At 34.4% G+C, this 25,248-nt stretch overlaps 1 protein-coding gene across 1 annotated transcript in view; it reads right to left on the bottom strand.

Annotated features, from left to right (window-relative positions):
- Window positions 12,339–25,248, bottom strand: part of MDGA2 (MAM domain containing glycosylphosphatidylinositol anchor 2) — a 928,200-nt gene continuing 915,290 nt past the window's right edge. The window contains exons 16-17 of the mRNA XM_018054380.1: window positions 19,146–19,251; window positions 12,339–16,495 (exon numbers count right to left, since the gene is read on the bottom strand). Of these exons, the coding sequence (XP_017909869.1) occupies window positions 16,407–16,495; window positions 19,146–19,251 (195 nt within the window). The 3' untranslated portion in view covers window positions 12,339–16,406. The remainder of the gene's footprint in view (window positions 16,496–19,145; window positions 19,252–25,248) is intronic.

The raw sequence follows: 25,248 nt of genomic DNA, 5'->3' as shown, positions 1-25,248 counted from the left end.
AGAGTTGTGGGTATGCACTTAGGCATTTGTACCTTAGTTTGTATATAAAAGGTAGACACTAAGAATCCCTGAGAAGGGGACCAATATACGAAGGCTCCACAGTCTTCTAAAGCAGTGGGACTCTAGGAAGACCAACTTGACATAGTTATGGTGAGGAATTTGGGAACAGGGTGCCTAAGGACAATGACATGAGTTAGGATGCTATTACACTGTCTATACAGGAGAAAAGTCATTTTTGGTGAGAGTAGAATGGAGTTTAAAAAGAGTTAAAGATTACAGAAATGAGAAAGCAAGACTGATTAAATTTAAGACACAAGGTAAATGGAGACAGACAACTCTCCAGGTTTTGAACACAGTTTAACATGGTTCATTGGAAAATGATAGAACAACAGTGGTCAAATGAATGAGATGGATAAGTCAAGAGAAGAATTAAGAATTCAGGAGACAGATTTGGTTTTCAGGGATTAGAATCTTTGAGGGGATTTTTTATTTGGACTATAGAGATGATAATATTCAGCATAAATCTTGAATCTATATAAAATATGCAGGCTTGGAAAATGATGTCAATTTGGACATCATTGAAGAGTTGTTCTGGTAGTGGATGGGATGGGACTAACAACAAATTTAGACCATTGGAAAATACACTTGGAGATAGAAGAAGAAACAGGTGGCATGCAGGTGATAGTACCTAAAGCAAGAAGGAAAAGCCTGCCAATATGATAACATGTAACAATGTTGGATATTTTTAAAAATTGGTAATTTTATAAGTGTGATGAAAATTTGTCAAAAGTAATTTATCAAAAAGTAAAGAGATTTAGGGGGAATGTCTTTGCATGTGGCTTCTGAATGATCAAAGTGGGGAGAATATATTCATTCATCAATGCCTTACAAATATTTGACATCTTGTTCTGAATTTTTAAAAGATGGTAAGGAAAATAAGCACGTTTCCTCTGGCTTCATAGAACTTATAGTAACGTAAGGGAATTCATAATGATAAATGCACAGATATTCAATTAAACGTTTGAGAAATGTTTTAAGGCAAGATAGTGGGAATATATAATAGAAGAAACTGATTTGGTCTAAATGATGAAGAAAGGATTCCCAGAGGAATTCTTGTGTAAGCTGAGATGGAGAACAGACTGGGCAAAGGGGAAAGAGGTCTGAGAGTATTTGAAACATGGGAAAAGGAAGCAAAAGGCCCTGAGTGTGGAGGCAGCACTGGAGACACTGAAGAAATGATGTGTCTGAAGCAGCATGGGCAAGCGTGAGAGTGGTGGGTTAATTATTCATTCCTTCATCTTAATCTATGAATACCAATAGACTGAGGGCTTCCAAGGTGGCACTAGTGGTAAAGAACCTGCAGTCAATGCAGGAGCCATAAGAGACGTGGGTTTGATCCCTGGGAGGGGAAGATCCCCTGGAGAAGAGCATGGTAACACACTCCAGTATTTTTGCCTGGAGAACCCCATGGACAGAGCAGCCTGGTGGACTCCAGTCTATAGGGTGGCAAAGGGTCGGACATGACTGAAAGTTCATACATCACAATGATAGAATGCATAATATGACAGGTACTGGGAAGTACCAGTGCCTAGTGAACAAGTGAGGTGAGGTTGCTGCTGCTGCTGCTAAGTCACTTCAATCGTGTTTGACTCTGTGCGACCCGTAGAGGGCAGCCTCATGAAAGTGAGAAGTGAAAGTGAATCGCTCAGTCATGTCCGACTCTTAGCCACCCCATGGACTGCAGCCCACCAGGCTCCTTCATCCATGGGATTTTCCAGGCAAGAGTACTGGAGTGGGGTGCCATTGCCTTCTCTGAGGTGAGGCTAGATTGGTGAAAAGAAGCCAGCTTATACAGATCTTTCTTATGCTACTTTAAAGAATTCATTTTTCCTTGGCAAGCAATGGGAAGCCATTCAAAACATTCAAGAAGAGGAGTGAACTTAAATATTTTTATTTTAAAATGTATTTTTACCTAAGCTACAGGGTGAAGAATGAGTGAGGGTGGTAGTGTCAGATGCAGAAATCCACAATGAGAGACTAATGCAGTATCCCTGTGAGAATTCAGAATCACTCTGTCTAGGGCAGTGACATCAAAGATGGTGCAGGAAGACAGATTTGGAATTCATTTAGGAGGCACAGTCAAGACATGGTGATGGATTGGATACAGGGGTGAAGAATAAGGAGGCATCCAGGATGATTCCCAGGTTTCTGGCTTACTTTTAATGACTGTTATTGCTATTCCAGGTAGAAGGAAAACTGACGAAGTGATGGGTGTTGACCAAGGTAAAACAGGGTTTTGAAATTTTTATTCTATTACTGTGATAAGGAAAATCATCAGTTTAGCCGGACAATCAAAGTCCTATTTCTGACCAATACCAAGTGTTAGTTTGACTGAGACTATCAGTGTGTATCCATAGTTTTCATCTCTCTATGCACAGCTAATTAGGGGTTTTTGAATCTGCAGGACTGGCCTCATTAGCACAAGCCCCAATCAACAGAGCTAACCAGGACAGAAAGATAAAAAGAAATGCACTCTTTGTGATGGAGACTACTTTCATGTGCAGGACACTATTTTTCAGAACAAATAAATATAGTTGAAAGACTATAATTCAGATCAACAAATAATTAAGTGTACAGGAGGGAAGAGATAAAAATAGTCTCAAGGAACTTGTATATTATACTCTAAAACAGGAATTTTTCATTTCCTCTTGGCATGCAAACTCTTTATTGTTATTCATACTTGATGCACATGTTATCATTTCTATTAACTTACAAGCAAGGTTTTCACTTTTTTTTCAGTTAATATTTCCCAGTCTAAACTTTGAATGAAGTATCCTGCATTAAGTAGATCATATTTTGACTCTACAATATTACCCAATTTCCCCTGCTAACATGCAGCAACATTCAGTGATATTTTGCCCTAGTAATTATCCTGTCTTCACTATGCCGGCACATGGTGTTTCTCCTCACTCTCTTATGCCTCCATGTAGAATGCCTAAAGCTATATTTTCTAGCTTTTTTTATTTTGAAAAAAGAAAAAAAAAATCTTTCCCTATGCTGAGTCATTTTCCTCCTTTTGTCTCCCCAGGATTTTTTTGTTACATTTTTTTGTTTTGTTTTTTTCAGACTATAGAATTAGCATATGTTTAATGTCCAAAAAATTAAGAACCCAAGAATGAAATGAAATGGAATATCAAACTTTGCTAAACAAAACAGGAATAATGTTAGGAATTTGAGAGATATATATTTTTATAAATATATCAAACTATGTGTGATATTATATGTTTTTAATCTAACAATATATAGTAAATATAATTATGTGTTATATGAAATTCAAGCCCATTTTAAAAAAGAGATTTCTGCTTCTCTCTCCTATAAATAATTGTCTTAGTTTGGTTCTTTCAGAAGCAGGCCTTAAGACAAGGTTTCAGTGCAATATTTTATCTGGAAGGTGATTCCAAGAAATTCTAGTAGGGGTATGATAAAGGGGAGGAAAGGCAATCAATAAAAATTTTCTCTTATTGATGGAACACTTGTTAATGAACTTAGTCCTTTTCGAATTCTGGAAATCTGTGGAACAGTCATCGGGAGTTACTCTTCCTTGGGGCTAGAACATGATGCCTTGGTTGAGGACTGCTGGTGCAGAGCAACGGAAGGGTTGGTTGTGGTGGTGGTACATTCTGGAACTTTTGAACAATAGTGCATGGTTAGATCTCAGCTCCCAAAGAAATCTCCCATACAATTGGCAAGAGCACAACCATGCTCTTCTCAGGAAGAGCACAACCATGTTTTATTCAACATTCCCTTACTGATGGGCATTTATATTGTTTTGCATTTTCTCACTGTTATAAGTGGCCACAATAACCTAATACATGACTATTTGCCAGGCTGTCTGATTTTCATAATTCATAAATGAAATTAAGGAAGAATTTTTAAAAGTGAAACCACTAATCTTTGGGTATGTTTTGAGATGAAGAGACATGACTTTCTTCTCTTTATATGGTTGTATCATATAATATAACTTTAAATGTAACATTCAAAATTTTGATTTAATATCTAAAATATCCAAATTGTTAAACTTCCTTTATTGCTTTGTTTAACATCTCCCATCATTGCTATGAGAAAATATTAGTATTTTTGAACTAAAATAAATGTACCTAACGTTATAACAGGACTCTTAAAATGTATCTGATTTTCCATCGTAGGATAAAGACATTACTTTTAAAAAACAACAGGGAGAAAATCTTTAATATCTAGCAATAGACAAAGAGTTCTTAGACAACACCACAAGCATGACCCACAAAAGGAAAAAATAAATTGGACTTCGTCAAGACTAAAACCTTTGATCTGCAAAATACCATGTGAAGAGGATGACAAGACAAGGTGTAAGTTGGGAGGAACTACTTAAAAGTCACATATCTGGCAAATGACTTACATACATAATATAAAAATAGCTCTAAAAATTCAACTATTAAAAAATCGAATTAGAAAGTAGCTAAACATTCACAGAAGAGGATATTCAGATGGCAAATGAAAAGGCGCTCAACTTCATTAGCCATTAGGAAAATGCGAAACTTCAATGTGATGTCACGACACCCCAATCAAGATAATTGAAGTAAAAAAAAACCAGTGGTGACACTAAATTTGGTGAGAATGCATGGAAATCAGATCATTCATACATTGCTGATGGGAATGGAAATTGGTGTGATCACTCTGGGAAACAACTTGACAGGTTCTTATGAAGCTAAACACGCAACTACCATGCCACGCAGCAGTGGCACTCCTGAACACGTATCTTGGGGATGGAAACTTCCATTCACCAGACAATGTATCCATGAATGTTCATAGCAGCTTTATCTGTAATAATTCAACACTAGAAACAACCCAGATGTCCCTCACTGGGTGAATGGTCACACAAACTGTAGGTACATTCATGCTTCACAATACTGCTCTGCAATATAAATGTACAGACTGCTGATACATGCTGAAATGTGGATAATTCTCCAGAGAATTAAGCTGAATGCAAAAAGATGTTACCCTTATATAGTGCAAATTTAATATACTCCAAATTTATATAGTGTGTGATAGCATTTATATAACATTCCTGAAATGACAAAATTGTGGAAATGAGCAAATTAACTATTACCAGGATTATAGGACGGATTGGAGAAGGGAGGCAGAAGGGAAGTGAATGTGGTTATAAGTATACAACACTATAGGGGTTCCTATGGTGACGGAACTGTGTATCTTGTCTGTGGTGGTGAATACGTGAACCTACAAATGTAATAAAAATACACAGAACTAAATACACACACACATACAAATACATGATGTTATCACTTGGGGAAACAGGATCTCCCTATATTATCTCTTACAACTACATGTGAATCTATAATTATCTCAAAATAAAGGTTTATTTTAAAAAGTGAACAGCATCTCTGTCTAGAATATAAACACATATGCATATATGAGTGGTTTCCTTTGAAGGATGCCAAACCTGTACTTATTTACTAACTATTGTCTAATTTGTCTAACATTTTTTTGTATCCTAAAATAAGCATAGCTATTCAAAAATTTTATATTATAAAGAAGCCATGGGACTTCCTTATTTGAAGGGCTAATATACTTCATGCCAGATAAATAAGAACATTAAAATATTATAGAACATTCTTCCCTGGCCATCTTCAAGATAAGGAAAAGGAAATCAGAATTAGCCATGAAAAGAAGTTTTAAAGAACTTAATTTGAAAGATCTTCCTTTATTAAGCCAATATCTAAAAAAAAAAAAAAAAAAAACACTTTTTGCCAAATCCTTAGGCTGCATTGCCTCATTTACTCATCCTGGTGTTATGAGGTAAGTGCTGTTATTACTATCCTGTTTTTGCAGATGAGCAAGAAATTATCTGGGGGCTCCCCTGGTGGGTCAGCTAGTAAAAAATCTGCTTGCAATGTGGGAGACTTGGGTTTGATTCCTGGGTCAGGAAGATTTGCTGAAGAAGGGATAGGCTACCCACTCCAGTATTCTTGGGTTTCCCTTGTGGCTCAGCTGGTAAAGAATCTGCCTGCAATGTGGAAGACCTGGGTTTAATCCCTGGGTTGGGAAGATCCCCTGGAGAAGGGAAAGGCTGCCCATTCTAGTATTCTGGCCTGAAGAATTCCAGGGACCATAGAGTCAGTCCATGGGGTCCCAAAGAGTTGGACAAGACTGAGTGACTTTCACTTTCAAGGAATTATGTAGTGCTTGTTAAAGACCAGCCGTGTCCTATATGTTTTATGTATATTAGTTCATTAATTAGATAATCCCATTTTATCCATAAGGGAGCTGAGGGAGATGATGTAATGAAGAATCTGACTGTCTGAATCTGGACCGCTCTATAGTGTCCCCAGGAACACTAAGGCATAGGACTTTTAAACCATCTGCTCAAGGTCACATAGCTACTAGCAGTAAAAATCAAGATTTGAACTTACATTCTTTTCACTACACCAATCTCTATCAAATTGTAGCTGTTTTGATCACAAATGTCAGAATTATCAAGTGGCTTGTTTAAGACCCCATGTCTTCCCCTTCCTCCAGCCCTACTGTATCAACACCTCTGGCGCCAAGACTCTGGAATCTGTATTTCCAACAACCAGTCTAAGAGATTTTTATTCACATTTAAGGCAAAATCCAACTGCTTTATAATACACAGGACAGGTTTCTGTAAGTTTCAAATGCAATACTAGTACATTAAAAATAATGTCATATTCCATTAATCTTAAGATTCAGTTTTTTCACAATTTAACATCTTCAAAATAGGACTGCCTGTTATAACTGATGGTGTTTTGCAATCACATTAAAGATGTGTTTTTTTTCCCTTCTTTGTGGTACACAAAATAATGTTGTTTTAGATTTCATATCATATGGAGGCTCCCTGTATAATAAAATACCCAAAACATTGCTTATTAAACATTGTTATTTTCAGTCCTGGGTCCCTCTGAATAGGTGGCCACCTACATGTAATGAGAGTGAGAGGCAAGATGATGGAAAGAGGACAGGACATCGTTTATCATAACTCAATTCACACACACCATGGAAAAGTCACCAATCATCCTGGGTTAGAATAGATGAAACAGTGTGTGTGAAAACACTTTGAAAATGATAAATCATATTAATGGCATGTATAAGTGTGTGCATATGCATGGGCTTGAAGTAAAATCATTAGAGAAAGTGAAAATAATTTGAAAATGCTCTGACACTCGTGGACAGGATAGACATTATGATTCTCAACTTTACTCTTCTGTCTCTAAGAATATCATCCTATCAGTAAAAAGTGTTCATTCTCTTTACAACAGCCAAGACATGGGAGCAACCTAAATGCCCATCAACAGAGGAATGGATAAAGAAAATGTGGTACATATATAAAATGGAATATTATTCAGCCATTAAAATGGATGAAATGCCATTGGCAGCAACATCAATGGACCTAGAGATTGTTATACTGAGTTAAGTAAGTCAGATAAGGAGAAATACCATATGCCATCCCTTATATGCAGAATCTAAAAAAAAAGTGATGGAACTAAACTTAGAAAAAAGAAAGAAACTCACAGACATAGAGAATGAACCTATGGTTGCTGGGGAGAAGGATGCAGGAAGGGATAGCTAGGGCGTTTGGGATGGACATGTACACACTGCTATATTTAAAATGGATAAGCAACAAGGACTACTGCGTAGCACAGGGAACTCTGCTGAATGTCATGTGACAGCCTGGATGGGAGGGCGCTTTGCAGGAGAATGGGTTTGTGTATATGTATGGCTGAGTCCCTTCACTGTCCACCTGAAAGTATCACAACATTGTCAATTGGCTATACTCCAATACAAAATAAAAAGTTAAAAAAATAAAGTTTTTGAAAGTTAATTAATTCTTCGATATTCTAGGAAATTAAATGTCTTACGTACCTTATGTCATTTGAGCTTTCCTGCAGTCCTACTAAATAAGCATATTATTACTGGTGATATTATCCCTATTTTACAGGAGAGAAACCTGAGTTGTTAGGGACATTAAATATTAACTAAAATTATATAATGAAAAAATGGTGGAGAAAGAGTATGAACAGAGGCAGTCTGAAACAGAAACTAGTTTGTTGAAATACATCTTAAAGGAAAATGTACTCTACAGACTAAACTATGTGCTATGAATCCAGAGAAGCAGAAAAGAGAAAGTGGACAGAGAAGCCATGTTGTAAACATAGTCACTGCAAAGGAAGGAAGAGAAAGCGAGAGGAGCATGTGGTGAATATTTGTATATATATATGTATCATAGCTCCTTTTCAAACTTACTTAATCTAAACATTTAATTTTCATTTTTTAGGTTATGTGCCTGTACAAAATACACCTGACTGTGCAATTTTCCCTTTTTCTCCTTTCTACTAGTGTGAACAATCTGGTGGGATCAGTTTCATTTTTAAGTGCATCCATCCGCATCTATTTAATCGTCCCCTCTCTGTGACCTCATTGTTTATATTTCCATCCTAGAAGCTCTCTCACTCTGTTGTTTGAGCTCTTGCCTGTGTCTGACAGCCTGACATTCCTCTTATTTATATACTGGATATGTAATCTGGACCTGTCGTCAGGAAAACTGTGAAATGAATGCAGTCTTTGAAATCCCACACCTCTCCTCTCTGCATGTTTCTCCTTCCTGTTCCTTAGCCCCTTCCAGTAGGTCCTGGGTTTTCTAAGTCTGTTTTGCTAGATGTTCGAAGACTGAGCTCATAAAATGTTACTCCAAATAATAGGGACTAGTATGTTTTCCCAATGGGAATATTTATAGTTTGAAAGAAGAGTAAATGGAGAAAGCAACACCAGGCATAAAGGACTGGGCTCCTGAGTGAGAAATCGCATGCCCTGGTGTGGGAGTTGACTCAGAATGGATACCCTTCCAGTGCCTCGGATACTCAGGTACTGCAAAAGCCTTTTGAGTACATATAACATCCCACTCTTGTATACAATACTGGCAACAAGTAAATGAAAAAGAAAGGATGCATGTTTATCTCATTAAAAATTATGACGGTATACTACTTATTTTTTTAATTAATTATTATCATTTTTGTCACACGCTAGCACTGTACCATCTTTTATTTTGGGCTCATTGGGCTGTTGAATTGTGTCAGTTTTTGAAATCAAGACATATAATTCAAAGCAGAATCAAAATAAAATATTAAAATTAATAGACATCTCTGTTACCAATTTTGAAAATTAAATTTTCTCATTATTTTGTTCCATGTGTAAGAATCTTGTATTTGATACCTAAAATATTATCCAGAACTAAATAAATATCTTAGTTTTATAATTTATTATCATTCAACTCTAAAATATTTGCATACTAAAATATACTTCATTTCAAATCTAATGGATGATTGGGTCCCAAGAGATATCCATCTATCTTTCTATCTATCTATCTATATATACTCCAGCAAACTCTAGAAAAGAACTAAGGCTGAATTTAGCTCATGTGATCTCCTGAATGTAAAATTAAGCATAGTATAGTATAGTATAGTATAGTATAGTATAGTATAGTATAGTGAAGTTGCTCAGTCGTGTCCGACTCTTTGCGACCCTGTGGGCTGTAGCCTACCAGGCTTCTCCGACCATGGGGTTCTCCAGGCAAGAATACTGGAGTGGGTTACCATTTCCTTCTTCAGGGGATCTTCCCAACCCAGGGATCGAACCTGGGTATCCCACATTGGAGGCAGACGCTTTAACCTCTGAGCCACCAGGGAAGCCCCCAAAATTAAGCATAATAGTCTATAATTAATATATTTTGATTAAAAGAAGGGATTCTATGTCATATTATTCTCATGTATAAGGATAACATCAACACAAAACATGCAGAATTAGACTCCTTTTCCTTAGTTTGTTCGTGGAAACATTAAAAAGGTTTGCCTTTTTATTAAGAAATACAATACTTTTCTTTTAAACTAAGAAGTGCTTGAAAATCGTATTGGAAATGGGTAAACTGATGTTTCATTTGCCTCGATTCCTTATTTTTCTCAGCACCTAGGAGATGTCTTCTGTCTGTGAAATGTCACTGATTTCATAACTGAAAGTTGACATGGCTGCTTATTTCCTGTGTTCATTGAGTAAGTTTTCTTCTAAATGTATGTCTAAATTAAGAATTAATTTGGTAATCATTAGTTCAATCACCTCTGTAGAACCCAGGTAAACTGGAAGCTCTTAAATCTGTAAAAAGACATAGTCCTTGCCATGGAGGTGGTTACAACTTCAGCTGGGAAGCAGATGTGTGGACAACTAAAGAATAATCTAAAGAATATAAGTACCATAGGAATCAAATATGGGCAAAGTCTTTAATTTGACTAAAACAGCTCATGAAGAATAACCAGTACTTTAACAGGCAGTTATGGAGCAATTAGGTAGTTGATTTCTGAGGATGCTTAATAGGTCTATTACTGTTAACTGTATTTCCAAAGTTTCAATGGATATAAAGCTATAACACCAAAGATGAAGAAAAAAACTAAGCTAAATAGGCAACAGGGAAATAATAATAAACAAGTTTTAGGATTCCACTTATAATTTGTTTCACTCAAATCATTGTCAAGCAGTACTATTATTTTCCCTTGGAAGACTTATATTCACCCGACAGTGCCTCCATGAAATATGTTATTAAAACTTTCATCCTGGAAAATAGTAGTACTGTTAATCTGTAACCATACAAAAGCCCACAGTTACTAAATTGAGCCACCATTCTTAAATCACAGTTTATTCAGGAAAATTTTAGTGCCTCCTTGTTTAACACAATCTTATAAATGACCCCTCAGAAAGGATGTAAAAATCTACACATATCTTTAATGGGCTAATTGTGCTTCACTGCAGTGTTGAGTCTATAAAAGCTATTCAATACTGAGAGAAATGATGGCATTCTCATCTTAACTTGAAAATATAATTGCTATTCTAAATATCTTTTTGTTTCTAACCTAAGTGCTTATTAACAGCAGAAATTTCCCCAAAACACTAGAAGAGTATTTAACATATTTCATTTATTGAAAGAAAATCCAAGGGCAGATTACATACAGCTATCTGCAACTATTAGCAGAAGGAAAATATCAAAAGGAAAAGTAAGTTAAATCTAAACTTTGAGATCTAAAATGCAACTAATATTCGATATGAATTTAACACAGCATATATTTTATTGAACGTATACATTTAAATATACTGATGCCTCAAGAAATAAAAATGGTATCCTGGAAATCCAGGACAAGAATTGAGAGCCATACTAACACAAACTGAAACTAATAGGCTAATCCCTATTTCATAGAATTTCCCATCACTTTATTGAAAAATAAGATTACATTTAAACTCAACTTATGGAAAATTAGTACAATTGAAATTAAATTCATCAGGTTCCTTTATGAAAAACTATTTCAGTTTTTACCCAAAGTTTAACCCTTGCCTTATTCAAATTTTGAATTCCAATTCCTTAATTCCAATATACTCAATGTAGATTCAGAGTAATGAAATCACCAATCATGATTTATTAAGCCTTATATTAATGTCAATAAAGAAGTCCATATACAAATATATGGAATATTTATCTCTCCCTAACCTAACTTTCACTTCTGTTTCCAAACAGACATGTACATATGATAAATTGGTTCTGAACTGGCATATTTCACTTTAAAATTTCAAATTTTTAAGTCTTACTTTTTCTATGTAATAACATACATATTTACTTATAAATATTATGGATATCAGCAGAGAACTTTTTATACCATATTTGAAAAAAAGTTCTGATCATTCTGCAGTAGCTTTTCTAAGTAGAAGTAGAAAATGCCAGAGACATTGCTTTTTAAAAATAAGCACTAAGAAAACTAATCAAGCCAGTTAGTCACAAAGGGAGCATTGTAGGAAAGGAAATAACTTGGGATTGAACCCTATGATTTTATTGTTTTCACAGAAAATGCAATAACTCCTCCTTGACATCAACTACCCAGTTGCAAGAAGAGTATACCTTCTGCCTTGTTGAGATGCAGAGGAAGCAATTAGTAAGAAATAGCCATCACCCAAGAAGAAAATGAATTCAGAATGATTTTTTTCCAGTTTAAATGTCTGTTGAGAGGCTCTGATCTTTGAAAGGCACATTAAAAAAAAAAGTTTGTTGATAAAGAACATGCATTCAATAGAATTCTTTGAAGTCATTCTATCAAACTCTGATTATGTAGTCTGTCAGTATCTTTCAGTTCACTAATCTAAACAAACAAAAATTGATCATGAAAAACACCACAGCCAGTTTCATACAGTCTTAAGTATGGAACTAAATTAATTGTTCTTCAAATTACACATTTTGACAGATAAGTTTATTATAAAGTCTTTAAAATAAAAATGCATGTTTGGTGAAAAGTTAGTACAGTTGTCATTCATATTTTGTCATATTTTAAAATATAAAAGTAAAGAATGGTATTTTTTTTTACCATTTTTAACATGATGTAACTGACCAGCTGGTTTGCAATTCTCATTATTGTTATTTATCACAATTCATTGCCATGCCAAAGTCGATGCTGTGATGTAGGTGAAATGAAATATCATTAGTTTAGCCTATTACATGACATTGTGATGCACCATGCATTTTTCAAATCTCTGAAAGAAATTTAATGGCAGGCCAAACTTCTAATGCATTAAGTGCTATGAATCACATAAAAACAGAAAACATTTTAATCCAGGGGTACGTGGCATATTGTAATTTATGATAGAACCAAAAATAAGGTAGCAGGAAAAAAAAGAAAGAAAGCAGGGCTAGGTTTGTATTATAATATATGTAAGAGAAGACTCAGATTTTTTAAAAGCACAAAATTAAAGTTGTTATTTTTAAATAATGTGTATTCACGTAATATAAATCCTACAAATATGAAGTGGGTATTATTTCTGTTGAAAAGTAATAACACTGGGCAGGATTTGAAACTTGGAAACTTTGGTGAATTTCAATAACTAAGATGCCATTGTTTTTAGGATGTACTCTTATTTTCTTTATCACTACACAGAAATGCTGCTAATTGTAATTAAAATATGCTTGATTGCAAAGATGTTAGAATGTGGAGAAACAAGCATCTTTGAACTGATGAAACAGAGTAATGCTTCTTATTAATTAGGATCAACTACTGGCAGTAGATTATATGATATAATCTTTCTCCCAGAAAATTAAAAGCTCTATTGCCTAATGCCTTCCTATGAAAGAACAACAACAACAAAATACTGGCATCAATTATACTTTAAATGTTATCAAAAAGGAAAAGGGGGGGGTACATTGGAGAGTTCAACTCATATACAAAAGTATTAGGAAAAGGAAGGCAGTTGGTAAACAGATTAAGTGCTTTAAAGTTATTATAGCTAATATTAAAGAAGGGAATACCTCACAATTTACATTGCCTGTATGCCAACCTTTTAAAAATTTCTGCATTTTTATCCATTGTCTTTCAATTAAAACAACTAAACATGTGCTCTGAATGAAAAACATTGATTCTATGTTTGTCGGTTTATATAAGCGATCTAGAACCCATTTGAGTTATATATTTTATTACCATACCAATAAAGTTGATTGATTTGCAGTTCTGATTATTCTTTTGTTTTTGGCATTCATCTGCAATTTCTCATTTAATCAAAATTACCTTTTGGAGTACCAGCCAGTTCTCATGAACTTCTGAAGGCTTGTGTATTCTTACTGTGTGAAAGGTTATAGAAAGACTTCAGTATTTTGTGAATGTTAAGTAGTAGAACTGTATCTTTTGCTGACAGCAGTTTCTTTGTTCAGGGTAACTTGGGAGAAAAGACTTGATTCTTTTTCTGGGAAGGACATATACATATCCAAATATTCTGAATGTAGATTTTGTTTTGTTGTGATTTTTGCAAAAGCCTCACTCAAACAAAGATCAAGGAAAGAAGGCCAGGTACAATAAGTTAAGCCTCTCTTTTGATCTAGAATATTTTTATTGATATTATCAGAAATGAATATGCAGAAAATAAATTTTAAAATATGATTCACTAATATGGGAGAGTGGAGAGAAGTGGTTAGTTGCCACATAAAATGGAAGTCAAGGTGAAGGGAGATTTAGTAAATATTAAGCTAAGTGTCTCAAATATTGTTTACTTTAATTTCTTTGGTTTGATAAAATAGGTGACTATAATTTTGAAATTTTTTTCAATGTGCCTGATCTGTTCAAATATGTTATTAAATTCATCTGTTTATTCGGCTTAATTTAAAGAACTTGAGTTAGCTTGGTTCTATTACTACTGGAATACTCAGACTGGTCCCCTCTATGAAAATACACATTAAATTCCAAGTTTATATTTGTTTCATATTTTACTTTCAAAAGTTATTTTTTTAACATGTATTACATATAAGAGAGAGTGCATCAGAGATTCCCTGTCAGAATTTCTTCCTGCAGACATTACAGTGTATGAAGCACTGAAGATTTATCCCATGGTAACATAACCAGTAAATTGTATAACTAGTCTCATTTTGGTGATAAGTGAATGTTGTTCAACAAACACACATACTGCTTTTCATACCTTACCTGGAAAGAGGCTTTATTGAACATAGCTGTAAAATTATCTTTTAAGCTGAATTACTGAATTTGCACAAACATTTCTACAGAATTTTCTTTTAAAAAAATCAAGCGTTGTCACTTTCCACTACATTTTGTTGTGCTTTTTATATTAATATTTGCAAATGTTATAATTTAATACTTATATCCCAATTACTTGCATAATCAGTTTTTTAATCCTGGGGTGTTGAAAGAACATATAATAATAATAATAATAATAATAGTATTCTTCTTTAGACAAAGTCTTTTTAAATGAAGTTAAAAGCTGAGATAATTTAAGGAAAAAGATCTTCAAATTTTCATAACCAACAGGTTTAAGTGAAATTTACAATGCATTGGAAAACTGGCTGGTTAAAGGTATGATTTGTCCTCAGGTAGCTCAAAATCATTTTTACAGGTTTTTGTTTTTTTGTAAAAGTGTTTTTTAATCTTGGCAAAATAATAAAATAATATTTCACAATTTGCACAGAGTCTGACTAAAGGGCAGAGGCATTTTACCCTCAGTGCTTAGAATAAAGCCAGATTTGTCAGGCCCAGTTCCACTGTAGAGTTTGTATGCACTGCAATCACAGACATTTTCTTGCTCCCTCTAAAGCTAGGGCCAATTTCATTTCAAATGGAGGTTAGAGTGAAAAATCACGCTTGTGTTTTACCACCTTCTGCGCTAATTATTATCTTAACAACCTTTTGTTCTGGTTGACCCATTTAATAACCTGGAAGAAAAAAGTGTTGCTCCCATGTCTGGTCTCAATGGAAGTTATTTTCTAATGGACAATAAGCCAAAAGGCCATGGCTGTCTAGGAGGTCAAACAACAAATATCTCGTCTGCATGGGCTTACGCAGCAGCTTCGGTCCTTTCTTCTTCAGAAGCGGCTTAGTTGTCTTGCCTGTAATTTGCACATTTAGGCTCTGTAGTTTGTTTATAAAATAGTTTTACACAAACCACTCTTAGCAGTGCAAGCTTCTGAGTTGAAAATTATTCAGGCTTGTCTCATTGAAGGCACTTGGTTTCCATGGCAATTTATAAAAGATGGTGGTTTGGTTTCTTCGTTGGAACAGATGACTTAGTTTGGGTGTTCAAGTGGCCGCAAGCAAACTCCGATAAGCCTGTGTAATGTGTAAGCCCAGGTTTACCATCCTGGATAGTAGTGCATGCAAAAAGAGACAGCATACAGTTATCTAGCTTAGCCATGGGAGGAAAACAAATAATAATAATAAAGGTGGGATAGGGATAAGGTGGGGAGGAAGAAGAATGTTTTAAATAATTCCGAGTTCGGGTTATTGTCAAGGAAGGGTAACAACCAAAGGTAAAAGGGCCTACATTTATTTAATTCTCTATGCAAAACCTTCTCAAAAGGAAAATAAATGCCAGCTCTTCACGTACCCTGTTTACAGTGAGGTTTTCGTTGGCAGGCCATTAGGTTTCCATAGTAACAAGCAAACTATTCATTTGAAACAAAACCAGCCATGACTTTGTGCTTTGACAAGGATTTCTATAGCTCTTTTTTTTTTTTTTTTTCCGAGTTCAACCAGATGACCAGATGATGCTGTATGTAATCATTTTAGCCATAGAAGCACCTGAAGGTCTCTTCTCTACTCAGGTCAAGATTTTCTTTTATTTGTAGTGAGGAATAAGTTATATTTCCATGATGTCTTTTTATCCCCAGTGCTTAAAAAAATTTGTTTTTATTATTTTATTTTTGAGTCAGTAGTCAGTGGAGGAATCTTTGGTAGTTTGTTTTTTCAGTGTCCATTTACAAAGACTCTTTCTTCATGCTAGTGCCTGGTGAATCTTTTATAGCCTCTGCCAGGGTAAGGTCACCTTCGAGGACTTAAGATAGAGATGAGGACGATAACTGGAAAAAGCCACATATGTACTAAAATTCCAACAGCACCATCAACGGAATCTAAAGACAAGGAAATAAATGCCAAGAAACAAATGGAAAAGGAGACTAAGTACCCCATGTAGTTACCAATACAACTTTAGTGAACTAACAAAACAATTTTAGTACACAGAAGATATATTTGGAAAACATTTGTTGTTTTGGTTTGGTTTGTTTTATTTATCAGATTCATTTCCAAGACAAGTGAAAAGGAAGATAACTTGAATATATGCCTAGAAATTTGATAAAATTAAACTATTTTCAGATTTTTGAATTGATATGATATGCTACAAAACCTGTTCAGAAGATATTTATATGAATTTGTGGCTTAGCTCAGTCTCAGAGTTTTGTTGGCCACATGAAGTCATTCACACAGAGAAAATTCTCAAAAATCTAAAAGGTCAGCTTAAAAAAAAAAAAGTTTTCAGAGATGTTTAAGCTTAAAGAAAATCTACTCTATGAAAACTAGGTAGGGATTATTATCGGTAAAGGAATTAACTACTGCAAATAGTAGATTATATATATTTAGATCAGCCAATTATCTATAAATTAGATAAAAAAATATGCTCCTTAGTGTAATGTTTTAAAGTGCTAGGAAGTCTGTTCTAACTAAACATTGTTTCACCGATCAGCCTTGAGATGCCTCCTGTAGCTGATAATTTTAGTAAATTTCATATCCCGATGATACCTTTTAGAATGTGTAGTTTACCTAGGAGGACTAACAAGGACAAACCCAATAATTCATTAACCTGTCTTAGGTTACCAAATGGGTCTCACCTAGGAGCGAGCTGGGGTTAGAAAGAGACACACAATCTCAGCTTTTGATAGCATGGCCAGAGTGCTACATTTACTACTGGAGAACGGTTGGGAGCCTGAGCAATTAGGAAGGGGCCTTTGGCCTCCAAGCTAGTTTGCACTTAAAAATTAACATAAATTTAATATTCATCCAACAGTTTTCATCAAAATGAACTTAAAAAGTGATAAAGAGAAACAAATGTAACAGAATATTATCTCATAGCAAAGAAATTTTTTCCTTCAATTAGATTTATTTTCTCTGATTTACAGAGGCTAAATAAAGATACCACCAATAAATATAGATATCTTACTTAAAATAGTCACATATTTTTCTGGATTTAGTAGTTTAGAAGAAAACTGGTTATGAAACTGTTCCATCATATAATAATAAAGTGCCTGTGGGTTTTCATGGTCATTTCATTGTGGCTACATTTCTTCTGTCTCCTTTTGGGAAAGTAAATTATGTTCTCTTGCTTTCCTCATTTGGAAAATGTATTTGATTTATAATAATTTTGTGATTTAATTATCAAAATGTAAGATTTCTGTATAAGATGGTAACTATCTTCAGTTAATATACGGTTACTGTTGTGGATCCATGTTGTGAAATTCAAAAGAAATCTGTTTGCCCTCTGAGAAGAATGCTTGCTTTTCTGTGTATTTGATAAACCTACTTCATTTGGATTTAGCTACTGGTTTACTAAAGCAAAATTAGCCAGACACAAGGAGAAATTTTTACTAAAATTGTTACTTGAAATGTTAAGTGTAATGATAAAAAGGAGGAAAAAATGAGCAAAATGGCTCATTGTTATACACAATTTAATTTTTTTCTCTTAACAATATTCAAAAATGGAGTCCATTCCATTTTTATGGGCAATCAGTGGACAGTTGTATAAATTTGACTTTCAACATCCAGACTGATATAATTTCTCACCAAATATACTAAATTAACAAAGACTCTGATTTGCTCTAGACTTATACAAAGTGGATTTTCATGCTCTTTTTGTAAGTGTTAAATAATTGATGAGTCATTTGTATATATTTAGTTTGATTGATACCTCTTTAAATAACCACAAAATTAAAGATTCCAGATGGTTCTATGAAAACCCTTCAATTGGAGGAACTTTTCATAAGAATAATTTTAAATTTCTCATCTTCACATGAATAATATAATGAGGATTTTTAAAAACCAGCTCAGTACATAACTCTGATACTTTTTGCATTATTTATAATTTTCTATATAAACCTCTTTTACTAAAAATGAATTTTTGGTGAAAAAAATACAATTTGAAGATATCATTATATCATAATACTCAAACCAGAATAATATTGAAACCAAATTACTAAACAAGATTGTGATGCATGTAGGAGATTAATCATACCAGGAAAAAAATCAGGCTACTCCATTACTTAATACATATATACTAAGACTTGTCACAAGATTGAATCTGTTAAAATGGTTGGCAAAAGTTAGACCTAGAAAATACATTCATAAACTTGGGGGAATAAAAATAGCCATGGCTATATAAATGTAGGTTGATTATTTGGATTAGCCAGATATTTTAATAATAGTTTAAAAATCTTCTGAAATTAATGATATAAACAAAAAATATTTAAAAACCTTAATTAAAAATCAAAGTGTGCTTGCCTTATATGAACCAAAATCAAAATTATTTTAGGTCAAATAACTGAGGTCTAGTGCCTACCACTGGATTTAATAATTTGATTTTAAAATATGTTTGAAATTTTAGAGTTTCATGCATAGGAAATTTTTGAATAAACAAGCTAAAAATCAATTCATTTTAACGATTAGACCATATTAGCCTAATAGTCATTACTTTACTTTAACATCACACCAACAGATCCAAGAAGAGACACTTACTCTTAGTCGTTAGGTCTTGTTTTGCACATTCTCCTTCTGCAATTGATACATCATCAATGGCAATGTCACCTTCTATGCCAGGACCTCGAATACCTTCAAAAATGAGCTACAAATATGAATGAAACAAACCTAAATGTAGAACTTTGATTTGCAGATGAATTTTTACTGAGAAATAGAGGAGCCAAACCTAAAATTGACAATCCTGGTATTTATTATTGATAGTCTTCAGAATTCTTGCTTGCAAAAAAACTTTCTCAACAAAACCAATCATAGGATCTTCCTTGTACGGCAGTTTTCCATTTTATAAGCTCTGTGTCAATTTTAAAACAAAACTAAACCTAATTGAATAATAGAATAAAAACAGCTACAAAAAACAAATCATATCACTTTTTGGTTTCAAGAGAAAGGACATTTTTTTCCTCTGAAATAGATTCCCTCCAATGTTCTCTAAACATATCTCATAACACTGGCTTTCTATTAAAGATACATTTTATGGATGAATCAGTTCCAGGTTCATTGTGACAGTGCTATGTTTACAGAAGCCCAGAACAAGTGTTTACACAGTGAATAAGTTAATCATATTCCCCATATGCTCTGTTTTTAAATACTTGGAGATATTCATGGGTTTAATGGCAGATCTTCAAACTTTCAGTATCTAGAACATTGGTTGGCACTAAGTCTTAAAACATTAGTGTTGAAAGAATAGATGAATGAAATCAATCTACATTTATTACTAAATTCTGGATACAAAGTCAATGTAAGGACAAATAACAATTTTTTATTTCATTTTTATAGACATAAGACTCTTCATAAATTTTCTGTCTTGTCTCACAAATTCTCCTTGCTTCCAGTATCCTTTTGGTAGAAAAAGTAACCTATGCACTTAGTGACTATATTCCCAGAAAAATTTCTATGTACCAAAATGAAATACCTAGTTTGTTCTTTCTGAAGAAAAATTAGCTTAATAAAGAGCTATGTTCAACATCAAACTAATGTGTGTAATTTAATACGATCTCTAATCTTATTTCATTGCAACAAATTAGAGCAAAAGACTATTTTTATGAATACAAAAATTTTTGTTTCTGTCTTATCATAGAGTATTTAATATGATTCCTTAAAGGTAAATTTGTGGTGATTTTTCTGAGGACTTTCCTTTCCCTACATAAATATGGTCTGTAAGAATGAGGATAAGTTTCATTTTATAGGATAAAAAGATTTGAGAAGTTTTTTTTATTATATTATTATTATATTTAATTTAGAATTAAATTAGATATGAGAGGATTTCTTGCTTACCTATTTTGAGACAAGTATTATATGTTAATAGTGTCCAAAGCCATTTCTTTGAAAAGCATCCAATTTGTCTTATATCACTGAAGCCAAAATAAAATGGCAGACCAGAGTCAAAATATTTAGAACCAAGTTGGGAATGTATAAATGCTCCCTCCTTAGACAGAATCAGGACTGAAACCTTAGTTTGGCTGCCTGGGAATGATAATTTGCATTTGACTTAGGGTGGTGTTTTGGAAGATATCTGGGTAGTGGCTAAAAACCCTCAGAGGACTATTTAAATTACAAGAGAGAAAATTTAAATAAAAAATCAATTGGTATAAAAATTCAAAAGCACTGAATATGGAAAAGGATAAGTTATTTTAATGGCAGCAGAATAGTCCATGTTATTGATAGAACAAAATTTATTTAATCAGTATGTATTGTTATTGTTAGACAATAAAATTATTTTCAGTTATTCTGAACAAGGCTGAAATGAATATATTTCACATAATTATTATACACAATTATTTGAAACACATGGTTCTTCAGGATCATTTTAAATTGCCCTTTTCAGCAGTCTATCTGTGAGAAAGTACTGCCTTTTTCCTAACAATGGGTTTTTAAGTAATGGAGCTTTTTTCCTTTTTTTTTTTTTTTTTTTTTTAATACGTGCTGCTTACCTGGTAAAGAATCAATGTTAAGAGTAAATCAATGGTTATTCCCACCCCCTTCTTAGTTTCAGTCATGTGATGCTGAGTCTTCTCTCCTGAAGATAACAACATGAATGGAATGTTATCTTGGAGAAAGTCAGAACTCAAAGTTCATGCTATTATGAGTCTGATTCGACAATATCAAATATTTTCCACTTTGCCCCCAAGACAAATACTTTACTGAATAGAAGTAGGATGTTATCATCACAATTTTTTTTCTTTTATGCATGTATTTTAAAGATTGAATGGAAGAAAGGGTAGATTTCTGCCTCCCAGTCAAATTTTAATCCTGGAAGGAAGTATGAACAAGGATGTATTATGCAAACTTTCCTTTCCACCAACCTGGCCTTATATTGACTTTTAAGCAGTGAGCAGCCATACCTTGATGCCGGAAGCCAGTGTGAGGAATCCCACCCGTGACAAGGTCATGTGGCAGAGATCTAATGGGCAAGGCGAGTCAGATCTCAGGGTGTCCCCCTGGTATTTCCTGAGCATGTACCCCAAAAAACCCAAAATCTGCTGGCCTTTGTACTCTGCTTTTCCACTCTTCTGACACACTGAAAAAAGTCAACTTAGGGCTTTAGTCTTCTGCATTTGAAAGGGATGTTTCAGTTAAACCCCCTCTGATAACTCTCTAGCTTGCCTAACAGGTTCCCCTGGACCTCTTACAGCTTGTGAATTGCTTACAGCCCCCAACCGTGAGAGGCACAATGTTAAAGCATCTTAAAGATTCAGAGTATTTTCTAAAGAGCTAAAAATCATATTGGTGACAGGTTTTCACTGTTGACTCAATGATTGCCGCCGGGCCTCCATATTCTTTATCTTTTAGACACCTAAAGGATATTAATCAATGTAATAGGGATATAGAAGTAGGAATGTGGTAGTTTTGATGTTAGCAACACTAGACTTTTGAGTTAATTAGTTTTCTTTGTTATATATCACTGCATTCCTCTTGTGTCCTTGCTATGTAAGAATGTAACTTTATTTAGTGCTTTCTGAGAGTGGCACCAGACTTTGGGAAGAACAACACAAATAAGTCTTCTGCTTGACAAACCCTTATCAGAAAAGGGCCGTAAAATGTTAATTGGCCCTCTGGCCAGAAGATGATGTAAATCACCTAAGACTAGTGTATACAACTAGATATGCAGAAAGAAAGACTGGTTTTGATAAGAGTCAGGGCTGCTGATGCTGCATAATTTTATATTATCCATTGATGTCTATGTACAAAAAAAGGTATAAAAGCCCTTTCTGGACAATAGGGGCCGGGCCAGTCGCTGGACTGGTTTCTCCCGTGTCTCCTCTTTATGCTGATTTCTGGCTGAATTCCCATCTGGGGCATGGAGGCTCGCCATGTCTACTTACTTGTCCCAGCTTCTAAGATCTGTAAGAGAGAGAGCCCAAGGCAGGGCACTCTCCGATATTCAAACGGACGCCGGTGGCCTAACGTAGATGGTGCAAGCTTCTTGTCTGGAACTTTATTGGCTTTCCACGTAAACCAAGTTATTCAGCCTCTTTTCTCCACTTAATTTGCCTACTACACTATTTCTTCCTAATCTAATCTTATATTAATAAACAAATAAGTTTTCCTCACCTACACCATCCACGCTTCGAATTTCCCTGGATCCACCGGGGCTGGACCCCGGCACCTTTCAGTAGAAGAATGATCCTGCCATTGCTCAAAGCATTTCATAACTTCTGTCACTGAGTTTAAAGTATTAAACAGTTCTATTTTTCCTATCAATTCTCTGTTTCTTCCCCTCTTTCTGCCTCCCTATGCAGCGTGATGAAAAACATAAGATTGAACCTAAGCTTGTGCTAAAAACAAAGCTCTCCAAGCAGCAAGGCTGTGAAGGATGCTGCCACCCTTCTCTTATGGTCAGACTGAGAGGGAGTATTGGGGAGCCTTTTATGGTAAACGTCAGGGAGTAGATTGACTGATGTATTTTAATATGTGTGCTACTTGCCTACTGGCGATGTTGACCACAAGTGTGTAGTTGGATGAACAGCAGAAATACAAATCAGCAAAAGCTGAATTGTCATACGCCCAGAGGACCGCCTCTATCTAGAACATTCTTTTATAGGAATACTTCATGGTGATCTTAAATGAGGTAGTAAAAACTGTTTGGTAAACTTATTGTTTACATTTATCTGTACAACTATAGATAATACAGTTTGTCTCTGAATAAAGTTGATTACTTTCCATATAAGTGTAGCAGCATTTTAGTTATTGTGTGGGAAAAAAAAATTAGAGAATTAGTAGCAGTTATTACTGGGATGATAAGAATAACTTTTGACTATCAAACTCTTGGTACAGTTAGAACTTTTTTTTTTAATATTTATTTAAAATCTTGTGATGATAGGGAGATCCAATCCAACAAGCTAGAGAAACACTGTAACCTTCCTGATGGTCCTGTTTGGACAAGAAGAAAGAAAAATATACTGTGCAGTGTATTCATTTCCTTTAATTTCCATAGCAGCTTTGTTATTGGGAAGATATAGATTGTCCTTTTAACTCACTGGACTCTCACAAAGAAATATTTATTACATTATTCTCTTTATGCTCTGAACACCAACTACAATGCTATCTGAATTATTATGACACTTAGATTCTAATAGACTTATAAATGGCTTTGAGACAAAGACCTAGAGGGATACTTTCTCCTTTATATTGTTTTTGACTATGAGATAGATAACAGAGATAAGATGTATATGTATTAAATTTAAATAATGTACCTTGGCCAAACTTTCAAGTGCTTTTAAAAATAAGTCCTTGGTGACAAACATCTTTTTTCCTCAAATACAAAGATGAGAAACTATAATAGTCCATTATAATATGATGTATCTCAACATGGAAGATATGATCTGTATGCAATGAAAAAAATCTGAATCATATTCACTCAGTGAAGAAATGCTCTCTAATTTAATAGGTTAAATTATGTCATATTTTAATTAAGTACCATCATGATTCTGACTACTATTACATTACAAGAATAAGACTATGTCCCTTTCCTCTTTAATACTTCTGACACTTTGGCTTAATTGCCTTCAAGAAGGAATTAATGGCATCTAGATTCTCAGGGAGAGAATATTGATGTTCAGTTCTCCTGAAAGAGGGTTCAAATTACTCAGAGCCTGTTCTTCACACAATCACACTGATCTTATTTAAAATGGTTTCCCTTAACTGAAGTGACAAATTTAAAATGGTAATATTTTCACAGTGTGTGCATGCAATTCAGCAAACTTAATATGTGAGAAATACTGCACAATCAGAAAATTAATTCCTAGCGAGTAAATGCTAATGGGAGTTTAAAAAAAATGTGAATTTCTATATCAAAACTATACTACATAAAATTAATTCATCAATTGATAGTTTCTTACATTTATTTATAATGCTTTAAAGCATAAAGATAAAGATATCAATATGTAGGAAAATACAGATGATGCTATTAGAGCTGATGTTCAAATATAATTTCTCAGAAAAGTAGGAAGAGCTACATGTAGCATTAAAGAGCAAAAGCAGATGGGGAGTCAAAGATTATAACACAGTTCTGATTATCTGACTTCAACATTAATGGTGCCTTCTGCAAATGTTTTCTATTTGATGAGATATATTGGTTCTCATCATTACTGCTAAGGCAAGGTCAAAGACTTGGAATGTAGCTTGAAAACTGACAGTGTACACCACTTGGAAAAACTTCAGGATGTGAATAAATTTGAAAAGAGCTATTAACATTAATAATTTTACCTTCATTTTGTTACTGGTTCAGCAAATCATTAGACTATCCTTCCCCCGTCCCCCTTTTTTTGATAGGTAACATGTGGATTTATTCAGATTCAGAGAGAAGCACACTCCACAGAGTGTGGGTCATCGCAGAAGGGGAGTATGGCCTTTTCCCCACTTCTTATGTGCGAAGAGCGGGAGAACTATCCATAACTAATACAGAAGAGAGACTCAATGGACGTGAGTCTGAGTGAACTCCGGGAGGTGGTGATGGACAGGGAGGCCTGGCGTGCTGCGATTCATGGGGTCGCAAAGAGTCAGACACGACTGAGCGACTGAACTGAACTGAACTGAGCATAATAAACAGGACAGGACAGGGAGGTCTATCATGCTGCAGTCCATG

This window comes from Capra hircus, chromosome 10 (assembly GCF_001704415.2).
Source record: "Capra hircus breed San Clemente chromosome 10, ASM170441v1, whole genome shotgun sequence".
Classification (NCBI taxonomy): Eukaryota; Metazoa; Chordata; class Mammalia; order Artiodactyla; family Bovidae; genus Capra; species Capra hircus.
Note: the sequence above shows the minus strand (reverse complement) of the source record. Positions and strands in the feature narration are given on the sequence as shown.